This window comes from Rhinoraja longicauda, chromosome 18 (genome assembly GCF_053455715.1).
Source record: "Rhinoraja longicauda isolate Sanriku21f chromosome 18, sRhiLon1.1, whole genome shotgun sequence".
Classification (NCBI taxonomy): Eukaryota; Metazoa; Chordata; class Chondrichthyes; order Rajiformes; family Arhynchobatidae; genus Rhinoraja; species Rhinoraja longicauda.
Window position 1 is genome coordinate 6876545 of NC_135970.1, and position 27567 is coordinate 6904111.

The window sequence follows — 27567 nt, forward strand, 5'->3', positions numbered from 1 at the left end:
ATTTTCCGTGGAGAAGATTTGAGGGTGAGCTTTCTTTTAACTGTAGTGCTATCGGGGAGGGAGTTCCAGAATTTAGACCTAACAAAGATGTAGAACCAGTGATACATTACCCCTAGTCAGGACGGACTGTATGCTGCAGGAGGAGGTGGTGTTCCATGTGCCGACTGACCTTGTCCGCCACAGCTGCAGGTTTGAAGGCCGCTGTCCAATGTAGATGGTACACACTTTAACCCACTTTATGCCAATGGGTCGAGGGAATGAATGTTTAAGGTGGTGTGGGGCTATTTGAGATTATTACAGCTGCATTTATCCATGCAATTGGAGACATAAGAAAATAACCGCAGATGTTGGTGCAAGTCAAAGGTATTTATTCACAAAATGCTGGAGTAATTCAGCAGGTCAGGCAGCATCTTGAGTCTGAAGAAGGGTCTCGACCCGAAACGTCACCCATTCCTTCTCTCCTGAGATGCTGCCTGACCTGCTGAGTTACACCAGCATTTTGTGAATAAATGCAATTGGAGAGAATTTCATCACACTCCAACTTGTGCGTGGTCGATGATGCCAAGTTATTGGGGTGTTAGATTTCAGGTCCTTCGCGTTCTGGTTCCAGAACCTTTATTTGGAGTTAAATGCATTTTTAGTTTTGTGGAGCATCTGTGTTCTGTCCAGAGGGGCAACTCTGAGCTTCCCATTGCTGCCACTTTAATTCTGCATCCCATTTGCTCTCTGACCCAGTAGTCTGTGGCCTCCTGTACAGTTACGAGGGACAATGCAAGCTTCAGATACAACACCTCATCATCTGTCCGAGCATGTCGCAGTCTTCAGAACTCTACAGTTGAAGCTACAACGTGGGTAAACTTATTTTCTGACCACATCAGTCGTCCATCTGTGATATTAACTTGGCTTGTTTCTTTGCTTTGCTTTTCCTTCCCTCCAAGGGGTGGGCGATATGCCCAGCTTGCCCTGTTCTATATTTTGCAACTTCTCAATTCCTCCTTCTGCTTCCACACACCCATTGATCATAACCTTGCCCATCCCCATCCCCTCTACAGCTCAGAGCTTTTGTCTTCTTCGAAAATCAGACAAAGGGTGAAACATTAACTTTTTTCTCTTCCACAAATGTGACCTGCTGAGTATTTCCAGCATTTTATGTTTCTGTATCCAATTTCCAACAATAGGCCAACGTATCATTGCCTTTTCAAGTGTTTCAGTACCCGTACGTTGACCTGCAGTGAGCGTACAAGGATGGCTGCATCTCTCAACGCCAACATCGATTATCTCACCATTTTTGTTTTTAACTCTGCCTTTCTTCTATATTGTTTCCTATTGCCGTGAATAACCTGCTTTTTCCCCACACATCCATCTACCATGTCCTTGCCCATTCACATTCACAAATTCCACTCAGCTTGTCCCATCAGCTAAGTTTGATGCATCTGTTTAATCCCCAGCATTGAAAAGCTGGAGACAAACTGGACCCCAGAAAACATCGCAACTCAAACATTCCCACCCTGCCCGTTAAACAATCCACAATGTGGGCGGTATATTCCCTCCAATCCTGCATGCTCTAGTTTTCTTTAAAAATCTCTTCTGTGGCATCTTAGAAGGCCCAATATAAAATGTTAATAAATATTTGTCCAATTGCATAACCTCAACTTGTTCACTGACTATTCTGATGAATATAAAATTAAATATTCCAGCAGATTTGGCAAAATGTGATTTTTCTTTTGCATAGTTCCATGTTGACTCTGCCAAATTCAATTAGTATCTTCCAAGAACCTAAAAAAGGAATCCCAGCATTACCTGTACTGCAGCTAATAGTCGTAGAGCACAGAGAGAAGTCCTTTGGCCCCATTTATCTACACTGACCAGGCTATATAACTGAGCTAGTCCTAGTTGCCTGCAATTGGCCCTGTAGTATCTCTGTGCCTGTTTAAATGTCACCATCCTACTCATCTCTACAACTGCCTCTGGCAGCTCATTTCATATATCCACATAAAAGGAAGGGATCAAACAGATACATCAATGTTTGCTTGGTGAAGAAACTTGTCCTCAGATCTCTTCAAGCTCCCCCCTCCCCTCGGCTGCCTACACCAGGGGGAAAAGTCAGCCTCTGCATATAACTCAAGCCCTTGAGCATGGTAATGTACTGCAGAATCTTTTCTGCACCCTTTCCAATGTAATGGCATCCTTCCTGGAGCTGGGCTACCAGAGCTGCACACAATATTCCAAATGTGATCTCACCAACATCTTGTGTACTTCTAGTTTTATGTCCTAATTCCTGCGCTCAGTAGTCTTATAGACACAAAATGCTGGACTAACTCAGCGGGACAGGCAGCATCTCTGGAGATAAGGAATGAGTGATGTTTCGGGTCGAGACCCCTCTTCAGAAAGTACTCTTATCATTGAAGGCAAGCATGCCAAATGGCATCTTCACCTGCCTGTTTGCTGATGTCACCACCTTCAGGGGACTGCATAACCGTACTCTGTTTCTCTGCTCTACAATGCTCTCCCGGTTACTACCATTTCGTGTGCTTGTCCTGCTTTGCTTTTTGACTTACCAAAATGTGCCTCACGCTCAGACCTAAATTAAGTTATAATAGTTATAACATAGTTCCCAGTTTCCTCTCCTTTTATTAAATGTACTCTTCCATTCTTTTCATTTGAAACAGACCTAAAATACATATTTCAGTGTCACTTCCCTATTTTCCAATATAACTGGTCTATAAGGGACGCGCTAAAAATGCTTCTCATAAACTTGTTCATCATCACTTATCATTGACTTGATCTCATTTCCTGAATTCCTGGATTAATAACCACGAGTGAGATAAATGCTGATTGCAGTGGTGTTCAGTTCTGTTGCTGCTGCTGGTCCACAATTCCTCAAGGATGTCAAGTTTTGACCTGTTACGTTTGACTCTATGCTATTGAGCATGTTTACAGAATCACACAACACAATGGAAGGTGTTCTCAGGACAATGTCTGCACAAGAACTGAGCTGGTCACTTCCACAAATGTGCTGGAGAGATTCACCTTTCACAGAAGATGGGCACAAAAAGCCGGAGTAACTCAGCGAGACAGGCAGCATCTCTGGAGAGAAGGAATGGGTGCCGTTTTCTGTCGAGGCCCTTCTTCACCAGTCTCAGTTGGATTGCTGAGGTGATGGCAAGTGCTACTTGTGCCTCCTTACAATATCCTCCCTACTATCTTATGCAGAAACCCTTCAACCTAACCAGTGGGCGAGGTGGCTCCAGCTGCCAGACTAGATGGAGTTACCTGTTGTCTCGTATCACTGCAAATAAACAAGACTTGATCTAATACACAAGAGGCAGAAAAGGCAAGTTTTATTGCATGCAACACAAAATGTTGAGAATGTGAAAGTCTCAATGAACTTAACTCCTAACAGAAATGATGCAAGAGCATAGCCAAAAATAACCAATTACAGTAATCAGAAGCAGTAATTGGAACGTGCCTGCCCTGTGGCGGTCATCCAGACCTTGGGTGACTTGTGTTTTTAATTTTCTTTCCCTCTCTACTCCTCAATACCTATGCCCAATTCAAATCCATTCATGATGCTCCCGTGAGCTCCTATTGCTGGTGACCTCCATACATTTCCACAGAAGGTACCCAGGTTTTGGGACTGCTCCTTTGGCATGAAGCGCTAGCCCGTCAAAGGATGAAAAGGCCTCAGTGTGATTGTTGCTGTTGACAAGATTCAGTTTATCAACAGAACAATGGATGATCGTGTCAAAGGGCAGTTTAATTTTGAAAGAGCGGCCATATCGAACAATGCCAGCACAAAGGGACATAAGCATAGCTTTTTTTTGCGTTATTGCACCAGTTAGTTTCGTTTTCTGATATCCAGTTGTACAAATTGTAAAAGTATCCTGCTCTCCTGTTGAATATTTAGACTCCAGATTCCTACCAAAACATGCCCTGAAGAACAAACAGATGCCCAGAGAAATAATTACTTTTGAACCTGAACTTGAGGCAAGCAATGGACATTGCTCACTAGGTCAACAGTTAGTTCCTGATTTTAAGGGAGCTGGCACTGGTACAGAGTTGCACTAAGGGCCCACGACAATATTTTTTTAAATAGCTGTGTCCCGAACATCATCTATCTTTTGCTTGCTCATCTCCTGGATCCCTGCTATGGCAGCTAGAACATAGAAGAGACTGGTTAACACACTGTGAAGTGCCTCCAAGTCATGCAAACCATTCACTCCTGGCAACGTGAATCTCCACAGGCAGAGACGATTTGCTTGCAGCCCCAGGCTGCAGTCATGCAACACGCACAATGCAAGAAGATAGATGGCCACGTGTTTGCAGGAAAGCATCAGGTCTGGTGACTCTCACACTAGTGGCCAGGAACAGGACAAAGATCTAACCACTTGAATCCATTGGGACAGCTGAGGGCAGAACTCATCATCACGCCGTTAATAATGAATTCAGCACCCGCATCCAGTGCAGCTTTTTATGGTTTCCCTTTCCTCGTGTTACTTTTTAATCAGTCAGTGCTCCTTTTCTGCAGAAACCACGCTGCTGATGGCCAGAGGCCTGGATTAAAACACTGCTTTATAGCACAGTTAAAAGTTCAACTTGAAATGGTCTCCAGAATATATGAGAGTAAAAAAATAACTGCAGATGCTGGTACAAATCGAAGGTATTTATTTCACAAAATGCTGGAGTAACTCAGCAGGTCAGGCAGCATCTCAGGAGAGAAGGAATGGGTGACGTTTCGAGTCGAGACCCTTCAGACTGGTGTCAGGGGGGGCGGGACAAAGGAAGGATATAGGTGGAGACAGGAAGATAGAGGGAGAACTGGGAAGGGGGAAGGGGGAAGAGAGGGACAGAGGAACTATCTAAAGTTGGAGAAGTCAATGTTCATACTGTTGGGCTGCAAACTGCCCAGGCGAAATATGAGGTGCTGTTCCTCCAATTTCCGGTGGGCCTCACTATGGCACTGGAGGAGGCCCATGACAGAAAGGTCAAAAGGCTTATCAACTTAATCACCCCCCCCATTAATTGACAAAGTCACAAGCAACCTGAAAAGAATGAACTTCCATCCTATTTCCTTTATGGGCAGAATTAATATAATTAAAATGTCTATTTTACCCAAATTTCTGTATTTATTTCAAAACCTCCCTTATTCCCCTACACCACTTTTTTAAAAGAAAATGCAGAGCAGCTTCTCTTCCTTTGTTTGGGAGAATAAGTCACCCAGGACTTACAGGTTTTACAGCTTCCATATAATGCTGGAGAGTTAAACCTACCAATCCTTCAACTCTATTTTCTCCCAGCTCAACTTACCCAGATCACGCAATGATTCTCCAGCTTATTAAGTGTATGGGCTAGGGTGGTCCCATGACATTCCCTCATATGAGTTGAAATACCTGCCTTACAGTGGTTTACAAGAGATTTAAACAAAATTACCAGGAACCCTACATTATTAATAGCTTACAAATATGGAAGAGCTCCCATACATTTATGGGTTACAAGGAGCACCTCTCTCCCTTTACTTCCCATATGGAGAAACCCCAACTTCACATCCTGTTTTATTGATTATGTAGTGGGTCTGGACGCAGTAGGAATCAGGCAAGACGCCAGGTAGGTATTAACAGTAATTTTAATGCAGCAACAGAACATCCACACTCTCTTCAGTCTCAAGCACGAGTTATCTCTCTAGCCCCTTCAGGCAAACCCCGTAGCACTAGTCCCTTCCCCAGCCCTGTCCAACCCGTGCCGAGGGGGATGATCCAGGGAGTGGCCTAATCCCCGGGTACCACCACAATTACACATTTAAGCCGTGGTATGATAAGGGAAGTAACAAATCTTTTTGAGAATGGTACATTTATCTCCTTTAATCAGTTACAATCAAAATACAATCTACCCACCACTCATTTATTCAGGTTTTTTCAAATTTGTCATATGATTCAGACAAGTCAAGGAGCTCTTGAGCAACCCAAACCTTCCAGAATAGAATGTGTTATCAACAAGGGCGTAAAAATCTCCAAATGTATTTCTAAAGTATATAAATCGCAGCAAATCGCTGTTGGAACGCTTGTCTACAAGCACAGAGGCTACTAGACGTAAATGGGAAAATAATTTAGAGATGGAGATAAGCAAAGAGGACTGGGGTTTTTTTTGCCTTAAAGCTCATAAATGTTCTTACAGCCTGAGGCACAAACTTTCTTTTTTCAAAACTACAGAGAACTCATTACACACCTGAAAAACTTCATAAAATGAACAATGAAATGTCCTTTCTGTGCTGGCATTGCAAAAAACAAAAAGGGAACTGTTATCACATGTTTTGGTCCTGTAATTTGCTGTCAACATTTTGGGATTCTGTAATTGATATTATAACACTATGTTTAGATGTGCATATCACAAAATCTGCTCGCTTGTGCCTTCTTGGCAATATGGAGCCTTGGAATGAATTTCATAAAAAATATATTGACTTTGCTTTGATCGTTGCAAGGAAGTGTATTCCAATCCACTGGAAATCTGATTACCCCCCGACAGTAATGCATTGGTTTAATGAAATCTCTAACTACATCCCATTAGATAAAATCTATTACAACATAAGATGTAAGAGTCAGAACTTTAAAAAAATATGGCAACCACATATAGATTTTATGACAAGAAGGATAGCTTCAGGGACTATTGGCTGATATGACGCGTTACAATATGTTTCCTGTCTGTGGCCATATATGGCAATGTTTGGCATCCGGTGTAATTGTAATGTGATATGGTACAACTTACCTACTATCAAAACTGTCAATCAAACCATATAACTCTCGAAAATCTTTTTTTTGTTTATCTTTTTCTTTTCTTCCCCTTATACTGTGCATAATTGTAAAATCAATTCTCATTTGTACTTTTGTGAAGCTCAATAAAATAATAAAATATAATTACAAGCCAATTATATTGCCATGGCCTTTCTTTATTCAGCGTCCCGGTCAGCTTAAGGTCTCTTCATTGCCCGAGGTGACTTTCTGATAGCCCTGGTGTTGACACTCGCCATGGCAATGGAGCCACAAGGTCAGGCAAAGGAGAAGTAGGACAAGGCAGCAGCCAGAGGCCAGGCCGATGATCAGTTCTGCAGAAAGAGAGAAAGAGTGAGAGGGAGGTGGCATACATGGCCCATCGTAGACTCGATGCCACACTGTTCCCCACACGCTTTGATGGACTCTCACCACCACATGACCTATGCAGACAGCCATGTCTCACCAAATGGGCATTGAGTCAGCCCGTGTGAATGGCAACTTCAGCATCTTGAGGGGATGGGGGAGGGGGGGGAGAGGGGAGGGGGGAGGGTGGGGAGGGGGGAGGGGGGAGGGGGGGGAGGGGGGAGGGGGGAGGGGGGAGGGGGGGGGATGTGGAGAAGAAAATTAACCTGGTTAGGTGACTGGTGTTACAGCAAAAGAACATTGGGGGGAATAACTATGTTTTAAGATTGTTTTTTTAACGGGGAGAAGGCTGGACCTTATGGAAAGGGACTAAAACAATGGTCTAAGGCAAATTACAACACTATTAGGCAGGAGGATGTATTGCAATAATTGTTATATGGTAAGTAATTTAAAGGCCAGATGATCAAAGTTCAGAACCAGCATGTTCCAGTAAGCAGGAGGGAAATGGATGGCAATGTATAAGGAACCTTGAATGACCAGAGGCTGTGAATTTGGTCAAAAAAGAAAAAGGAAATGCATTTAGGAAAAAGGAAAAAGGTTTTAAAGGATGGAATGAGACAGGGCCTTTGGGGAATATAAAGAAAGGAAGAAAGAACTCAAGTAGAAGATCTAAAACGGGACATAAAATAGCTTTGGTGAGTCAGATTACCAGATTACCAGATTTAAAGAAAAGCTCAAAGCTCTTAATTTATTGAAAATAAGAGGGCAACTGGAGAGAAGGTAGGACTGCTCAAGGATAAAGAAGGAATTCTGTGCTTGGAGTCTGGGATGTAGACGAGGCACTAAATGATTACTTTACATCTGTTTACACCAAGGAGAAGGACATGGAGGACAGTGAGATTAGTGTGGAGAACACTAATATAAAAGAGCAGTTTGAGATTTAAAAGGTGTTGGGGATATTGAAGAGCATTAAGGTGGACCTATTGGGATCTATCCCAGGTTATTGAGCGAGACAAGAGAGGAGATTGCAGGAGTCTTGAAGAAGATCTTTGTGTCTTCTCCAGCCACAGGTGAGGTTTCGGGGTACTGAGGTGTAGCTGATGTTGTTCATTTAATTAAGAAGGGAAGTAGAGAATTATAGGCTCATTTAGCCTCACATTAGTAGTTGGGAACCTATTGGACGGGAATCTTCTGGAGAGGATTTACTCCCTTTTGGAAGAGAATGGGTTTATTAGGGACAGTCAGGATGGCTTTGTACACGGTAGGTCATGCCTTACTAACGACTAAATGTTCTAAGGAGGTGATGAAGGTGATCGATGAGAGTAGGGCAGTGGATTGTGTTTACGTAATTATAATAGGGCATTTGATAAAGTCCCCCACAGTAGGCTGATCCAGAAGATTAAGATGTACGGGATTAACAGTGACTTGGTCATATGGATTCAGAATTAACTTACTGATGGAGGACAGATCTGCCCTCTATCAGTAAGTCAGTTTTGGATCCATACAACCTAGTCACTGTTAATGTTGTGGTAGAAGATATATATGTATATATATATATATATAAATATATATATATAAATATATAATATACATACACACACAACTTACCTACTATCAAAACTGTCAATCAAACCATATAACTCCCGGAAATCTGTGTGTGTGTGTGTAAATAAATAAATATATAAATGATTTGGACAAAAACGTGGATAGGTTGGTTAGTTAGTTTGCAGATGATACCAAGACTGCCGGTTCGCAGACTGAAAAGGCTGTCAGACGATATAGCGGGATATTAGATCAGCTACAGAAATGGGGAGAGAAATGGTAGAGTTTAATCCGAGCAAGTGTTAGGTGTTGCACTTTGGGAGGTCACATGTAAGGGGAAAGTATACAATTAATAGCATGACCCCTTAGCACCATTGATGTGCAGAGGAATCATGGATTCCAAATGTATTAACTCCCTGAAAGTGGAAACACAAGTAGTAGAGATGGCGTTTAGTATGCTTATCATCATAGGTTGGGACTTTGAGCATAAGCATCAGGAACTCCAAAGACGTACAGGTATGTAGGTTAATTGGACGGGTAAATGTAAAAATTGTCCCTAGTGGGTGTAGGATAGTGTTAATGTACGGGGATCACTGGGCGGCACGGACTTGGAGGGCCGAAAAGGCCTGTTTCCGGCTGTATATATATGATATGATATGATAACTCACTGTGCAGCATCATAGGATGTTAATTAGGCCACATTTGGAGTATTGAGTGTTCTGGTAACCGCATCGCAGGAAGGATGTGGCAGCTTTGTAAAACGTGTAGAGGAGGCTTACCACATGATGTCTGGATTAGGGTTATTAGCTACAGGGAGAGGTTGGACGGACTTCGATTGTTTTCTCTGGAATGTCAGAGGTTGAGGGGAGACCTGATAGAAGTATATAAAACTATGAGAGGCAGAGCTAGTGTAGACAGTCACAACCTTTTTCCTACAATGGTAAAATCAAATACTAAAGGGCATAGCTTTATGGTTAGAGGACTAAAGTTTAAAGGAGATGAGCAGGGCAAGATTTTTTTTGTACAGACTGGTGAGTGGCTGGAATCCGCTTCCATGGGTGGTTTAGACAGATATGAAAATGGCATTTGAGACTTTTGGATAGGCGTATGGATATGCAGAGAATGGAGGGATATGGATTATATGCAGGCTGATAGGAGCTGGTCTTGTCACGTTTAGCACAGACCTGGACTGAAGGTTTCAGGTGCTATGTTTCAGTGTTCTTTTAAGGGGCCACAGAAGAGGTTCGCAAACAGAATTCAAGCAGTGGGAGCATAGCAATGTACCCTTGTGGTTAAGCATTTGTTAATGGACGGGGAACTATAGATATCAACCAATCATTTTTGTTTCAGGAGGCTGTGTCCAGTGGGATCCTCAAGGATTAGTGCCAGGGTCTCCTCTCTACACCTATGTAGGTAAGGGGATCATAAGCAATATGCAGATGTCCATGCTTCACAGAACCTTTGCATTCCTAGAAAAACATCTTATCGTGATTTTCTGTCACGTATACACCCTTTTTCCATTGACTGCCATGTTATAAGTGGAGATGTGTTCCCCTACAAGATTTGTTTTTGATAATAATTCATTTTATCAGTGATGATAATGTGACCCACCACCATTATTTTTAATAGCAGAGACCATTATTAGACTTGGGGACAGAGCAGGTTTGTGCAAAAGAAGCAACAAATGGTGTCATTTTTATTTTTAGCCACTCGGTACTGTGGGTCAATAAGATTTGGACATAAGTTTAGGTTTATTATTGTCGTGTGTTTCGCTTGCTTTCCTATCAAGTCAGATAATATAACACATAGACACCATCAAACTAACTCAAGTACAATATGGGGAAATCCAGAGTCCTGAAGGAATAATCACAATGATGACGTCAGTGTCACCTATTACAAAGATGGGCTCTCCATTCTCACCGTACCTATTCGGATGCGGTTACCGGGACAGCCACACTCTTTATCCCAGTCATCAGGTATCACTCTTTTAGCAATCTGGACGAATCTGTCCAAGGGACAACTGTGGGTGCAGGCTGGGAGAGTGAGGGCGTGTGGCTCAGAAGAACTTTCATTCTTGTAGTACATCTCCACAGTGAAGGACCTGTAAATGCCAATGCCACACTTTAGAGCAGCTGAAAGTCATTCTGCACTTCCCAACAATTGACACATGTAGCTCGAACTCTGGCCGAGGATTTTATTTTATTATTTGCGCATTTGAAATTTGTTCCCCTCTCTCCCCCAACTCTGCTCCTGTTTTTCTTTGAACCTAATCCACACTTTCCACCCCAAACTTCTGCAGACAAGTTGCACGTTCTGGCACTGCTCCCAACATTCCCTCTATCCATTGCTCCAGATCAGCCCTAATGATCCCCTATCCCATATCCTTATCTCCGAGCCCCTCTTACCAACTGTTCACAAAACTTCTTCCCCCTTGTCCGTCTCTCCCTCTGGCTCGTCAAACAATCCCTTCCGCCAGATCACACATTTTTCTTTTCATCCGCCAGACTAGGCACATCCCACCCTTCTTTAACATACTCTGGTTCAATTAGCTACTAAGACATCTTCGTCCTCCTGCCTTGCTCCTCCCCCCATCTCCCTGCACCCCCTCCCACACATACTGCTCACATTTATCCCAACACATCAGTTTTGCCAATCCCACATCCCTTCCTCATTCCCTCCCGAGACGAATACAACTTTGATTCTTTCCTTTACTTTTAGCTGGCCTTCCTTGTTCTGCTCTCCTTGAACTGATGGCCATGCAAGACACTGCTATTGTGTCCTACACCACGCCGACATCTATCCCCATCATCTCTGGGCTCAAGGACCTATTCTTGGTTAAGCAATTCCTCAATCCTGCTTGGTCTTGCTCTCCCTATCCCTGTAATCTTTTCCGGCCTAAATATCCTCAGACCACCAATTTTTTCTATCAAATTCTGACCAAAATGTTAGTCCATGGAATCAGTCATTTGTTTGATAACTTACTTGTTTCACTAACGATAATGAAGTACTGTCTTATTACTTCCTCTCACTGTTTTAACAAGTCCATCTCCCATCAGTACTCCATCAGTCCCACATGATCTCCCTCAGTAAACTGCTCCAGTTTATCTTTCCTTTCGCTCCCTCTTGCTTCGCCCTCACATTCCATAAGGTCATAAGTGATAGGAGCAGAATTAGGCCATTCGGCCCATCAAGTCTACATTCAATCATGGCCCAGTGCCGTCAAACGCTCATCATATGTTAACCCACTCATTCCTGGGATCATTCTTGTAAACCTCATCTGGACCCTCTCCAGAGCCAGCACATCCTGAAATTGCTCGCAATACTCCAAGTGCGGCTTGACCAGCACCTTATAGAGCCTCAGCATTACATCCCTGGTTTTGTATTCTAGCCCTCTTGAAATAAATGCTCGCATTGCGTTTGCCTTCTTTACTTGCAAATTAACTTTTTGAAAATCCTGCACCAGCACTCTCAAGTCCTTTTGAACCTTCGCATCTTTTCTCCATGATGTTACCTTTGCCAATTCCCCAATCATCAATATCCTGAGTGTCATTGCTGACCAGAAACACAACTGGCCCAGCCACACCAATACTGTAGCTCTATGAACACAAGCTTGCTATCCTGCTAAAGGACTGTACAAGGTGTAGTTCACCATCCCAACTGAAGGAAAATTGGGGATTGGTAATAAATGCTGGCCTAGTGATGATGCCCACACTCTCAATGAGAAAAGACAGACTCCAACTTTTGTTAATGCATTTATGTGAAATCTAACCTCTCCCCAATCATATTGGCTTTATATTCTTTGTGCGTTCATTCTTATCTTGCCTTTTCAATTTATAGATCCATTATTTTTAACCACGAACACTACCCTTGCTGACCACTTTTATTTAGCACCCCCACATTCCCCAGGGACTTATTGTGTACAAACTTTAACCAGATTTTTTTTTAAACTGCTGGAGAAACTCAGTGGGTCGGGCAGCATCTGTGGAGTGAAACAACAATTTGTTTCTGATTGGGACCCTTCTTAAGATCTACTCTTTGCCAAACTCTTACCCAAAAATGTTTCAGTGATCAAAGGAACACTGTCTCATATAAGCATTGGGAAAGTGAAAAATGCCATGCTTGAAATCCTAAGCAAGGAAATCTTTTTATTCACAAAATGCTGGAGTAACTCAGCAGGTCAGGCAGCATCTCGGGAGAGAAGGAATGGGTGACGTTTCGGGTCGAGACCCTTCTTCAGACTGATGTCGGGGGTGGGACAAAGGAAGGATATAGGTGGAGACAGGAAGATAGAGGGAGATCTGGGAAGGAGGAGGGGAAGGGAGGGACAGAGGAGCTATCTGAAGTTGGAGAAGTCGACGTTCATACCACCGGGCCGCAAACTGCCCAGGCGAAATATGAGGTGCTGCTCCTCCAATTTCCGGCGGGCCTCACTATGGCACTGGAGGAGGCCCATGACAGAGAGGTCAGACTGGGAATGGGAGGGGGAGTTGAAGTGCTGGGCCACCGGGAGATCAGTGGCGTTAATGCGGACCGAGCGCAGGTGTTCAGCGAAGCGATCGCCGAGCCTGCGCTTGGTTTCGCCGATATAGATGAGTTGACATCTAGAGCAGCGGATGCAATAGATGAGGTTGGAGGAGGTGCAGGTGAACCTTTGTCTCACCTGGAAAGAATGTTTGGGTCCTTTGATGGAGTTGAGGGGGGAGGTAAAGGGACAGGTGTTGCATCTCGTGCGGTTGCAAGGGAAAGTGCCCGGGGTTAGGGTGGTTTGGGTAGGAAGGGACGAGTGGACCAGGGAGTTGCGGAGGGAACGGTCTCTGCGGAATGCAGAGAGGGGAGGGGATGGGAAGATATGGCCAGTGGTGGGGTCCTGTTGTAGGTGACGGAAATGTTGGTGGATGATATGTTGGATCCGCTGGCTGGTGGGGTGGAAGGTGAGAACGAGGGGGATCCTGTCCTTGTTGCGAGTGGGGGGATGGGGAGCAAGAGCGGAGCTGCGGGATGTAGAAGAGATCCTAGTGAGAGCCTCATCTATAATGGAGGAGGGGAAGCCCCGTTTTCTGAAAAACGAGGACATCTCGGAAGCCCTAGTCTGAAACACCTCATCCCGGGCACAGATGCGGCGTAGACGGAGGAATTGGGAGTAGGGGATAGACTTTTTGCAGGGGACCGGGTGGGAAGAAGTGTAGTCCAGATAGCTGTGCGAGTCGGTGGGCTTGTAATAAATGTCCGTCACTAATTTTTCTCCTGTGATGGAGATGGTGAGGTCCAGAAACGGGAGGGAGATGTCAGAGATAGTCCAGGTATATTTAAGGGCAGGATGGAAATTGGAGGTGAAGTGTATAAAGTCAGTGAGTTCTGCATGGGTGCAAGAGGTAGCACCAATGCAGTCGTCGATGTAGCGGAGGTAGAGTTCGGGGATGGGGCCAGTGTACGTCTGGAACAGGGATTGTTCGACGTACCCGACAAAGAGGCAGGCGTAGCTAGGGCCCATGCGAGTGCCCATAGCTACGCCTCTGGTTTGGAGGAAGTGGGAGGAGTCAAAGGAGAAGTTATTGAGGGTAAGAACCAGCTCTGCTAGGCGGAGGAGAGTGTTGGTCGATGGGGATTGGCTGGTTCTACGGTCGAGGAAGAAACGGAGGGCTTCGAGACCATCCTTGTGGGGGATGGAAGTGTAGAGTGACTGGACATCCATGGTGAAAATGAGGGAGTGGGGGCCTGGGAACCGGAAGTTATCCAGGAGATGGAGAGCGTGTGAGGTGTCTTGGACGTAGGTGGGGAGGGATTTGACCAGGGGGGATAGGATGGAGTCGAGGTAGGTAGAGATAAGTTCGGTGGGGCATGAGCAGGCAGAGACAATGGGTCTGCCGGGACAATTGTGTTTGTGGATTTTGGGTAGGAGGTAGAATCGGGCCGTGCGGGGCTGGGGAACTATGAGATTGGAGGCACTGAGGGGTAGTTCGCCGGAGTTGGTGAGGTCGGTGATGGTGCTGCTGATGAAGGTCTGGTGTTCATCGGTGGGGTCATGGTCCAGGGATAGGTAGGAAGAGGTGTCTGATAGTTGTCGTCTGGCCTCGGTGCGGTAGAGGTCAGCACGCCAGACTACCACAGCCCCTCCCTTGTCAGCGGGTTTAATTATTGTTGGCTGGGCAACATCTCTGGAGTGAGAAACACCGTTTTAACAGTTCAGGTCGATATTCCTTCATTAACCAGAAATCTTAACTCTGTTTTTCAAACTCTCAGTTTAGTCTATCTGCTGACTGCATAGCACGCAAAAAAAGCTTTTCACTGTGCCTCGGTACAAGTGACAATAAACAAAATTGAGCTAAACTAAACAGTTTCTCTCTCCACAAATACTGCCAGACTTGCTAAGTATTCTTTGCATTTTCTGCCTTTCTGCTTGATTGGCATCTTGGTCTGCACCAGGTCAGGCAGAGTCCCAGTGCACACATCTTGGTCTGCACCAGGCCAGGCAGAGTCCCAGTGCACACATCTTGGTCTGCACCAGGCCAGGCAGAGTCCCAGTGCACACAAATCCTGCCACACCCAGAGCTCACACCGTTCCCTACTGTCAGCAGACACCTCAGACCCCAAACTTGAAGCATCAATGTACAATCAATGTTCCAAAGCAGGACCTACCCATTGTCCTCCAGGTACAGCTCGAATATGTGGCACGAAGCATAAGGGGGAGCAAGGCTGTAAACATTGAGAGCCATTTGAAGGGCTATAATTGTCGTGTCATGCTGGGAACAGATTAATATTGTTAATAGTTAGTTATTGTATGTTACACAAACAGGCATAAACAACAACGCCTACACAACAACAACGCCTACAACGCCAAACCACTGTCTTGTACATAAGTCTCCTATTTAATACATATCGTATGTTCATCGACATGGCTGTGAAACCACAATCGGCCACCAGGTGACAACCTCAACATGGGCATCTTGGCTTTGCAGAGATCTCCTAATCCTCACTACAGTGCAAGGTGTACGTAACAGCGTCAATCATGGTATATTTATCAATGGTGATCATCTGTATGTGAGGAACTGTGGCGCACTAAACACTGCAGCTTTAACCACCAGTTTGACTCACCGCCGAGTACATGATCAGTTTAGGTTTTGGTGTGGGAGAGGACACATTCAACGATTGCTCAATATTTTGGAGAATCTTTTTCACAAGCATACCTACAACAAAACAAAAGGCAAATGGGAAAAGTAACATTCAGTCAATCGAGGAGCTGATCAAAGTTCAGTAATATCACAGACTGCTTAATACACAAGCATTGAGCACAAGGTCGTAACCATGACCCTGGAGTGGGTCAATGCAGGGAAGGTCAATAAGAGACCAGACCATCCACTGATGGGTCGGTCTGCGACCAGACGGACGGATAGAGACCATACCATCCATAGACGACTCAGCCCGAGACCAAATCGTCCTTAGACGGGTCGGGCCGAGACTGGACCGTCCTCAGACGAGTTGGCCCCAAGACCAGACTGTCCACAGACAGGTCGGCCCAAGACCAGACAGGTCGGCTAGAGATCACATCATGAACAGACGGGTTGGTCCAAGACTAGACCATCCGCAGACAGGTCAGGTCAGCCCGAGTCCACAGTGTCCACAGACAGGTCCGCCTGAGACCAGACGGGATGGCTAGAGACCACACGGTCCACAGATGGGTCCGCCCAAGACCACACTGTCTGCAGACAGGGCAGCCCATTACCAGACCAACCCACAGTTTGCTTGCATCTTTTTGTCCTCCCCTCTTTTCCCTTCCTGGCCTCAGCTTAAACTCTCAGAGCACTCACCTCCCTGGAGCCGTGACTTCTCCCGTTGCTTGTACAATCCATAGTTGGCCAAAATGGTAAATTCCTTCAGTGTTCTCAAGTGCTCCATGACAGGCGGCGTCACCCAGGAAGGCACAGTCTTGTTGTGAAGTTGCTGCCAAGGTAAGGCGGATGCTGAGGTTACGTGAACCTGTGCTTTTGCATACTATCAGGACACACATCACTTGCCCTTGTCATATGGGTGCCAATGATGCAGGTAGAACAAGGAAAGCTGAGGGAACTTGAGCAGCTAGGGACTAAATTAAAAAGCAGAACCAAAAAGGTAATAATCTCTGGATTTCTGCCTGAGCCATGAGTAAATTGTCATAGTGTCGAGAGGATTAAACAGTTGAACGCATGGCTTAAAGATTGGTGTAGGAGGTGGGTTTAAATTCCAGGAACATCGCCATCAGTATTGGGGAACGAGGGAGCTGTTCCGATGAGACGGACTCCCCCTGAACATTGCTGGGACCAGGGTCCTGGCAAACTGCATAACTAAGGCCATCGATTGAACTTTACAAAAATAGTGGGGGGGGGGGGGGATGGGTTCAACAAATTGGAAATGTCTGGATGAAGTTCATATGATAAGTGACAGTAGAATTAGGCCATTCGACCCATCAAGTCTTCGCCGCCATTCAATCATGGCTATCTATCTCTCCCTCCTAACCCCATTCTCCTGCCTTCTCCCCATAACATCAAGTTAAAAGGAACGCGAGCGCAGGAGAGATTACTGAAGTCTCCAGAAAAAGTAATAGAATGTTTAAAAAGGGATAAAAGTCTAAGGTCAAGCAAAATGGATCTAATTTGAGGTGGTGAATACTGAACAAACGGTGCTATATTTGAACGCCCACAGTATACAGAAAAATGTTGGTGAGGTTATAGCACAGTTGGAAATTGTTTAGTACGACATTGTGGTTACCACAGAGACGTGACTGAAAAAGTTCCTATGAGATAGTGTCTTAGAGCAGCTTGTGGTCGAGCCTACTCTGGAAAAGGCAATTCTGGATTTGGTGTTTAGATTTTTTTTTTAGATTTAGATTTAGAGATACAGCGCGGAAACAGGCCCTTCGGCCCACCGAATCCGCGCCGCCCAGCGATCCCCGCACATTAACACTATCCTACACACACTAGGGACAATTTACCCAGTCAATTAACCTACAACCCTGTACGTCTTTGGAGTGTGGGAGGAAACTGAAGATCTCGGAGAAAACCCACGCAGCTCACGGGGAGAACGTACAAACTCCGTACAGACAGCACCCTTAGTCAGGATCGAACCTGAGTCTCCGGCGCTGCATTCGCTGTAAGGCAGCAACTCTACCGCTGCGCCACCGTACCACCCTATATGAAGCCCTTTAATGAACCGGATTTGATTAGGAAGCTGAGGTAGAGAAACCCCTGGAAAGGGAGTGACCGTGAAATGATAAAATTCACCCTGCGGTTTGAGAGGAAGAAGATTAAATCAGATGTTTCAGTATTACTGTTGAGTAAAGGTAACTACAGAGGCACGAGGGAGGAGCTGGCTAAAGATGATTGGAAAGGGACCCGAGCAGGAATGATGATCTTTTAATCCCAAAGAGGAAGGAAGATTCTAGGGGGAGAACGAGACGACCGTGGCTGACAAAGGAAGTCAAAGACAGCATAAATGTAAAAGAGAAGGCATATAATATTAGCGGGAAGCTTTTAAACACCAGCAGAAAGCAACTAAAAAGGCAATAAAGGGAGAAAAGATTAAATATGAAGGTGAGCTTGCCAATAATATAAACGCGGAAGAATTAAGACTCCCTGGCTTCCTTTCTCATCCTTACCCTATAGAAAGAGTCCACTTGGTGTCCAAAGCTGCCACTTCTTTAAAGCCTCACTAAAAGCATCAGACATTGCAGTAACAAGCCCTTATGCCAACCATGTCCACGCCAACAATCAAGAACCTATCTATCCCATTTACCAGCCTTTAGCCTAAAATCCTTTGGCAATCCAAGTGCTCATATAGATGCTTCTTACATGCTCCACCACTCCCTCAGGCAGTGTGTTCCAGAGTGCTACCACACTTTGGGTGAAAATCTTCCTCAGATTCACTTTAAACTGCTTACACCTCACCTAAAGCTATGCCCCTCAAACCTGCCCCACATTCAATAAGATCATCACTAATTTCCATCCTGCTCTTAAATATATACTTGGACCATCTCCAACATCTCCCTACCGTTTCTGGATCTCACCATCTCCATCACAGGAGATAGACGTGCAAAGACTGGCCCTTCCCCACCCACCGCAATCACCTCAGGCTATTCAGAAAACAGAAAAGCCGTAAATCTCCGGGACCGGACAATGTTTCCCCCTCTACCCTCAAGCTCTGCGCCAAAAAACTGGCACCAATCTACACAGACATTTTCAACCAGTCCCTGCAAGCATGCACTGTCCCTGCCTGCTTCAAGGTCTCCACTATTGTCACTGTACCCAAAAAGACAAGGATCACTGGTCTTAATGACTACAGGCCTGTCGCACTGACCTCTGTAGTCATGAAAACCTTTGAAAGACTTGCTGGCCCAGCTGAAAAACATCACAAACCCCCCGCTGGACCCCCTGCAGTTTGCATACAGGGCCAATAGATCGGTGGATGACGCAGTCAATCTAGGCCTGCACTTCATCCTCCAGCACCTAGACCGCAAGGGGACCTATGCCAGGATTCTGTTTGTGGACTTTAGCTCTGCTTTTAACACCATTGTGCCAGAGCTACTACACTCCAAACTCTCCCAGTTGACTGTGCCTGAACCCCTCTGTCAGTGGATCACCAACTTCCTAACAGACAGGAAGCAGCATGTGTGGCTGGGAAAGCACATCTCGGACCTGCAGACCCTCAGCATAGGAGCACCGCAAGGCTGCGTACTCTCCCCTCTCCTTTACTCTCTCTACACCAACAACTGCACCTCCATTGATTCCTCTGTCAAGCTCCTCAAGTTTGCAGATGACACAACCCTGATTGGACTGATCCACGATGGGAAGGAATCTGCCCTCAGATGGGAAGTGACACAGCTGGCGTCCTGGTGCCATCGCAACAACCTGGAGCTCAATGCTCTCAAGACAGTGGAACTAATTGTAGACTTTCGAAGAGATCCCCCTCCCCTCCCCCCACTCACCATCAACAACACCATAGTCACATCTGTGGAGTCATTTAAGTTCCTTGGAACCATCATCTCCAGGGACCTTAAATGGGGGGCCACCATCGACTCCACAGTCAAAAAGGCCCAACAGAGGATGTACTTCCTGCGGCAACTGAGGAAACACAATCTGCCACAGGCAATCATGGTCCAATTCTATACTGCTATCATTGAGTCCGTCCTCACCTTCTCCATCATGGTCTGGTTTGGCTCAGCCACCAAGCACGACATCCAGAGGCTGCAACGAACCGTTCGATCAGCTGAGAAGGTTGTTGGCTGCAACCTTCCCCCCATTGACGAACTGTACACTGCAAGAGCCAGGAAGCGAGCGGGCAAGATCATCTCTGACCCCTCTCACCCTGGCCACAAACTCTTCGAAGCACTTCCCTCTGGAAGGCGACTCCCGACTGTCAAAGCAGCCACAGCCAGACATAAAAACAGCTTTTTTCCACGAGTGATAGTTCTACTCGATAACCAAAGTCTGTAGTCTCTTTTTTGCTCTGGTTTATTTTCACCCAGATGTTTAGACTGTACTGGTGTATCCTTATTGTTTTGATGTGTCTATGCTTTATTCTTAATTGTTAACTGTATGTATGTTGTCATTTGTAAATGGAGCACCAAGGCACATTCCTTGTATATGCACATACTTGGCCAATAAACGTATTCAAGTCAATTCAACATCTACTACAAACCCACTGACTCCCACAGCTATCATGACTACACTTCTTCCCACCCTGTCTCCTGCAAAAAGTTTATCCCCTACTCCCAATTCCTCCATCTACGTCGCATCTGCGCCCGGGATGAGGTGTTTCACACTAGGGCATCAGAGATGTCCTCATTCTTCAGGAAACGGGGCTTCCCCTCTTCCATTATAGGTGAGGCTCTCACTAGGGCCTCCTCTATATCCCGCAGCTCCACTCTTGCTACCCCTCCCCCCATTCGTAACAAGGACAAAATCTCCCTTGTCCTCACCTTCCACCCCATCAGCCAGCGTATCCAACAAATCATCCTCCAACATTTCCGTCACTTCCAACGGGATCCCACTACTGGCCACATCTTCCCATCCCCTCCCCTTTCTGCTTTCCCAGAGACCGTTCCGTCCGTAACTCCCTGGTCCACTCGGCCCTTCCTACCCAAACCACCCCTTCCCCAGGCACTTTCCCCTGTAATCGCAGGATATGCAACACCTGTCCCTTTACCTCCCCCCTCGACTCCATCCAAGGACCCAAACAGTCTTTCCAGGTGAGACAGAGGTTCACCTGCACCTCCTCCAACTTCATCTATTGTATCCATTGTTCCAGATGTCAACTTCTCTATATCGGCGAGACCAAACGCAGGCTCGGCGATCGTTTCGCTCAACACTTTAGCTCAGTCCATCTTAACCAACCTGATCTCCCGGTGGCTCAGCACTTCAACTCCCCCTCCCACTCCCAGTCTGACCTTTCTGTCATGGGCCTCCTCCAGTGTCATAGTGAGACCCACCTCAAATTGGAGGAACAGCACCTCATCTTTCACTTGGGCAACTTACAGCGGTATGAACATTGACTTCTCTAACTTTAGATAGCTCCTCTGTCCCTCTCTTCCCCTCCCCCTTCCCAGTTCTCCCACTGTCTTCCTGTCTCCACCTATATCCTTTCTTTGTCCCGCCAATCTAAAGATTGAGATGCAAAGCAGTAGCTCTGGAGGGGGATGGAAGGGTGTGCAAATGCAAGCAAATGGTCGTACTCCTGTTTGTTGTTGTGTACAGGTTCCAGTTTGGGTTGGTGCAAAAAAATGCGCTTTGTCACAAGTCCATGGTGCTCACCTCACAGAACAGGGTGTCGTAAATTGACCAAACATATGGCAGCAATAACTGCTCTCTGGGAACCCCAGTGACATTAGACAGCATGTCCAGAAAGCCCTAGAGAGATAAGAAATAAACAAATGTTATATCAGGAGTGTCAGTTCATTGTCTTGGTTGCACTCGGGACTTCAGGCTCTTATTTTATTTTACATTTCTTTTTACTTTTTGATTTATTGAACATTTTTTGAGCTTGTTTTATTATGTTATCTATATACTGCATTTACTGACCTGTTGTGCTGCTACAAGTGAGAATTTCATTGTTCTGTTTCGGCACGTATGAAAATTAAACACTCGACTCTCTATCTTGATATAATAGTGTTACCTACTAATTTAGCCTCAGACGTAGATCTCAATGGAGCACTAGCTTTAGGTAGAAAGGCCATGTGCATTTTGAGTAACTAATTTATAGAACGCTCTCTAACATTTATCATGACTTAATTTCCGGTCATACTAAACCCTTATTCAAACCTGCGATCAATCCAAATGAAACTCATCACAATCTTGAGGAATCACACTTCTGATTAATTGATTTACAGCTGCACCAATTCACCATTGATAAAATATATTGTGGATGCTGGAAATCTGAAATAAACACTAGACTGCAGTCATGCAGGAGGTGCAAAGGGATTTGGGAGTGCTGGTGCAAAATTCCCCAAATGTTCATTTGCAAGTCAAATCAGTAAAAAGGAAGGCAAACACAATGCTAGCATTTATTTCAAGACAAATAGAATACAAAAACAGGGATGTAATGCTGAGGCTTTATAAGGTGCTAGTCAGACCACATTTGGAGTATTGTGAGCAACTTTGGGCCCCATGTCTTAGGAAGGATGTGCTGGCACTGGAGAGTGTCCGGAGGAGGCTTACGAAAATGATCCCAGGAATGAGTGGGTTAACATATGATGAGCATTAGGCGGCACTGAGCTCGAGAAGGATGAAGGGGGGACCTCATTGAAACTTACCGAATAGTGAAAGGCTTGGATAGAGTGGGTGTGGAGAGGATGTTTCCACCAGTGGGAGAGTCTGGGACCAGAGGTCATAGCCTCAGAATAAATGGACATTTCTTTAGGAAGGAGATGAGGAGGAATTTATTTAGTCAGAGGGTGGTGATTCTGCAGAATTCATTGCCTCAGAAGACTGTGGAGACCAAGTCAATGGATATTTTTTAAAGCCGAGATAGATTCTTGATTAGTACGGGTGTCAGGGGTTATGAGGAGAAAGCAGGAGAGTGGGATTGAGAGGGAGAGATAGATCAGCCATGATTGAATGGCGGAGTAGACTTGTTGGACTGAATAGCCTAATTCTGCTCTTATTACTTATTAACTTATGATGTCAGACAGCATCTGTGGCAAACCGATTTAATGTTTCAGGTTGATAACCTTAGACTATTCAGACGAAAGGTAATTGACTTGAAATTTTAAATGCCCCTCAACACAAACGGCATGCTGATCTACCTTGATTCACCATGAAGTTTAACAATTTCATACTGACACCACTTTCTTCATAGCAGCAGATATTGCTGTCATCCAGTTACCAGCGTTCGATGGTGCATCTACAGCAGTTGGTAAGAAGATGATAAAGAGGAAGGAGATTGGACTATATTGCCTTCCATCACAGTGAGGAATGTGGGGAATCCGCTGTGGTGGATGTTTATGTTAACTTTTATGTAGCTGTGTGGCTTGTTGCTTTTGTTTAGTATGGCTGTATGGTAATTTGAATTTCACTGTACCTTAATTGGTGCACGTGACAATAAACTGAACTTGAAACCTTGTAGCAATGTCGATGGGTTGGCTAATACAGTCTGTGGCTCCTTTAGAGCAGGGAGATCACTAAAGGATGGGTGAGTCTAGGCAGGTCACATATGATCCAGTCTGGTAACTAATATTTTACTCTGCACAATGTTGCTGGAATTGTTAAATAGGCTCTAAAATCTTTAAAAAGTCAAATACAGTGAGCCGTTTGATTTGTACCTTGTTTTCCATCAAAACCTTTTTGTATCCATCTGTATTTTCCGTCTCTGTGATCAACTCTGTGTAGCGAGGGCAGTTCTTCAGTGGGAAGTAAAGCACCTGAAACAATTCCACTTTGTTCAGTTTCACAGACAGACAGACACAGACTCTCTCTCTCTCTCTCTCTCCCACCAGTGTTAATGAAACACCCATTCACTCTGACCCCAGAGGCAGTAAAAAGTATTCACATGCATTCACTTTCTAACCTGTCTCTAGAAGATCTGAAAGAGAATAACTCTGCACACAGACAGAGAGTCTGGAATGGGGACTGTTGCAAAAGGTGCACACTTCTGTTCCTACCCAGTTTAGCACAAGGTACAATTCTCATCCCTTTCTAATACCACATGCCCACAATAATGTAAACTCCCAAAGGGGGGCCGTGTGCAGCTGAAGGCTCCCGGAGGGTGCCAGGTCCTACAAGAAAAGCTGCCGAGCTAGCGGAACGCTGTGAGAGTGCGAGAGTGAGATGGACTGGTCCTTTCCTCGTTACATTCTCCTTAGAAAGAAAATTAATTTGAGTGGTGCTACTCAGACTCCTGGTTCTGCACTGCTCCCCCTACTGCAATCAGTGTTGGACAGTTGCTTCTCACTGTCACTCTTCTGTCACTTGCCTTGTCGTCTTCCACCGGCACTGTATGCACAGGAATCGGTTGCCAGTTCAGGCCGGGATGGAAGATCTGATGACCTCGTGGTGGGTACAAACCGGCAAGATTAGATTCGGCACTCATTAGAGTCCGGTCAACATCTGTGCTCTGAATATAAATCTACAACAAAGGAAAAACAGATACAAATCAGAAGACCAAGCTGAGCAGAACATTTAAAAAATGTAGGAAAATAACTGCAGATGCAGGTACAAATCGAAGGTATCACAAAATGCTGGAGTAACTCAGCGGGTCAGGCAGCATCTCAGGAGAGAAGGAATGGGTGACGTTTCGGGTCGAGACCCTTCTTCAGACTGATGTCAGGGGAGGGGGCAGGACAAAGATAGGATGTAGTTGGAGACAGGAAGTCAGTGGGAGAACTGGGAAGGGGGAGGGGAAAAAGAGGGACAGAGGAACTATCTGAAGTTAGAGAAATCAATGTTCACACCACTGGGGTGGAAGCTGCCCAAGCGAAATATGAGATCCTTGGATGGTCTTGAAGCCTTCTGTTTCTTCCTCGGCCATAGAACCAGCCAATCCCCATCTACTAACACTCTCCTCTGCCTAGCAGAGCTGGTTCTTACCGTCAACAACTTCTCCTTTGACTCCTCCCACTTCCTCCAAACCCGAGGCGTAGCTATGGACACTTGCATGGGCCCTAGCTACGCCTGCCTCTTTGTCGGGTATGTCAAACAATCCCTGTTCCAGACGTACACTGGCCCCATCCCCGAACTCTACCTCCGCTCCATTGACGACTGCATTGGTGCTACCTCTTGTACCCATGCAGAACTCACTGACTTCATTAATTTCACCACTAATTTTCATCCTGCTCTTAAATATACTTGGACCATCTCCGACATCTCCCTACCGTTTCTGGATCTCACCATCTCCATCACAGGAGCCAGACTAGCGACCGACATCTACTACAAACCCACTGACTCCCACAGCTGTCTGGACTACACTTCTTCCCACCCTGTCTCCTGTAAAAAGTCTATCCCCTACTCCCAATTCCTCCGTCTATGCCGCATCTGCGCCCGGGATGAGGTGCTTCACACTAGGGCATCAGAGAGGGCTTCCCCTCTTCCATTATAGATGAGGCTCTCACTGGGGCCTCCTCTATATCCCGCAACTCCGCTCTTGCTCCCCCTCCCCCCATTCGTAACAAGGATAGAGTCCCCCTTGTCCTCACCTTCCACCTCATCAGCCAGCGTATCCAACAAATTATCCTCCAACATTCCCGTCACCTCCAACGGGATCCCACTACTGACCACATCTTCCCATCTCCTCCCATTTCTGCTTTCCACAGAGTCCGTTCCCTCCATAACTCCCTGCTCCACTAGTCCCTTCCCTCCCAAACCACCCCTTCCCCAGGTACTTTCCCCTGCAACCGCAGGAGATGCAACTCCTGTCCCTTAACCTCCCCCCTCGACTCCATCCAAGGACCCAAACAATTTTTCCAGGTGAGGCAGAGATTCACCTGCACCTCCTCCAACCTCATCTATTGTATCCGCTGTTCCAGATGTCAACTTCTCTATATCGGCGAGACCAATCGCAGGCTCGGTGATCGATTCGCTCAACACCTTCGCTCAGTCCGCCTTAACCAACCTGATCTCTCGGTGGCTCAGCACTTCAACTCCCCCTCCCATTCCCAGTCTGACCTTTCAGTCATGGGCCTCCTCCACTGTCATAGTGAGGCCCACCGCAAATTGGAGGAACAGCACCTATATTTCGCTTGGGCAACATACACCCCAGCGGCATGAACATTGATTTCTCTAACTTCAGATAGTTCCTCTGTCCCTCTCTTTCCCCTCCCCCTTTCCAGTTCTCCCACTGTCTTCCTGTCTCCAATAACATCCTATCTTTGTCTCGCCCCCTCCCCTGACATCAGTCTGAAGAAGGGTCTCGACCCGAAAAGTCACCCATTCCTTCTCTCCTGAGATGCTGCCTGACCCGCTGAGTTACTCCAGCATTTTGTGTCCACCTTCAATTAAAAAAATGCAGATAGTGGATATCTGAAATAAAATATTGGAAAATAACCAGCAGGTCAGGCGGCATCTGTGGAGAGAAAATTTAAGGTTGTAGTCACTTCATCAAAAAAGTGGAGACAACTGCTGGTGTGTGATAAATGGAGACAAAAAGAGGTGGCAAAGTGGCACAGGGGTAGTGTTGCTGCCTTACAGCACCAAGAACCAGGGTTCAATCCTGACTTCGGGTGCTGTCTGTATGGAGTTTATACGTTCTCCCTGTGACCACGTGGGTTTTCCTTGGGTGCTCCGGTTTCATTCCACACTTCAAAGATGTGCAGGTTTGTAGGCTAATCGGCTTACAAACCAGTGTGGTGGATTGTGTTAGTGTTGATCACTACGGGGCGATCATGTTGCCTCCCACTCTGTGGGCTGAAGGGCCTGTTTCCACACTGTATCTCGACAGTAAAATCAGGATAAGCAGAGTTGCTCTTTTCTGAAAGATCACTATCCCTCACCATGTGTTCCTTCAGTTTTGATCTGCACAGATGGTCCATTTTTATGTTTGTAGTAGTTCCTTTTTCTGGAATATATTTCAAAATTCTTATGCTTCCCCTTTATTGTTCCCAATCTCCTTTTTTTAAGAGATTTAAAATTTGTTAACTTAATTCCAGCAGCCATGGGGAGGATGTGCAGCAGATAAAAGGGAGACAAGCCAGTGAATGCAGCCATTTAGGAGCAGCCATTTTGAAAGTAACTGTGTCTGAAGTCAAAGTGCCGTGGGAGAGGTCAAAGTGCAGAGACTTTGACAAGTGGAGTAGCAAAGACAGCAAAGCAAGGTTACCAGAAAAGTAAAGGCTTTTTCTAGGATTAGTGGAGGGATAGTAGTGACAGTCAGTGGAGAGGTATGCTCGACCTGTGAAATGTGGGATAGCAGAAAGAGGTCATGTCCCTGACAACTACATTTGCTGGAAGAGTGTTCAACTGCAGCTCCTCTGAAACCACATGGGTTAGAGTGGAGACGGATTTATTGACAAGCACACAGGAGGCCGAAAGTGCCACAGAGAGGAATTTCAGGGAGATGGTCGCACGATGGACTCAGATTGATGACCACCAGAGGGGCAGCCAGCTGTTGTAGGAATTCCCTGTAGCTATTCCTTCTCTAACAGGTATACCTGTTACACCGTGGATACCGTATAGGCAGGGGGAGGCCTCTCAGTGAAAACCAGCAGCAGCCATGTCAGTGGCACCATGCTAAAAGGAAAAGGAAAGCAGCTGGCAGAACAGCGGGTCAGGCAGCATCGTGGCACCATGACTGACTCCACTGTACATCAGAGAAAGACGAAGTCCAGACAAGTAGTGGTGATAAGCGACTCGACTGTCAGAGGAACAGACTGGTGTTTCGTGGCCTCGAGCTAGATTCCAGATGGTGTGAATGCCTCCCATGTGCCAAGCTCAGATGTCTCAGA

The 27567-nt window shown here is 45.7% G+C and overlaps 1 protein-coding gene across 1 annotated transcript in view; it reads right to left on the reverse strand.

Annotated features, from left to right (window-relative positions):
• Positions 1–3332: 3332 nt before the first annotated feature.
• LOC144602216 (prostatic acid phosphatase-like) overlaps positions 3333–27567 on the reverse strand; it is a 67932-nt gene continuing 43697 nt past the window's right edge. The window contains exons 4-11 of the mRNA XM_078415032.1: positions 24105–24257; positions 23455–23553; positions 21449–21544; positions 16475–16607; positions 15762–15853; positions 15306–15409; positions 10595–10770; positions 3333–7096 (exon numbers count right to left, since the gene is read on the reverse strand). Coding sequence (XP_078271158.1) covers positions 6957–7096; positions 10595–10770; positions 15306–15409; positions 15762–15853; positions 16475–16607; positions 21449–21544; positions 23455–23553; positions 24105–24257 — 993 coding nt within the window. The 3' untranslated portion in view covers positions 3333–6956. The remainder of the gene's footprint in view (positions 7097–10594; positions 10771–15305; positions 15410–15761; positions 15854–16474; positions 16608–21448; positions 21545–23454; positions 23554–24104; positions 24258–27567) is intronic.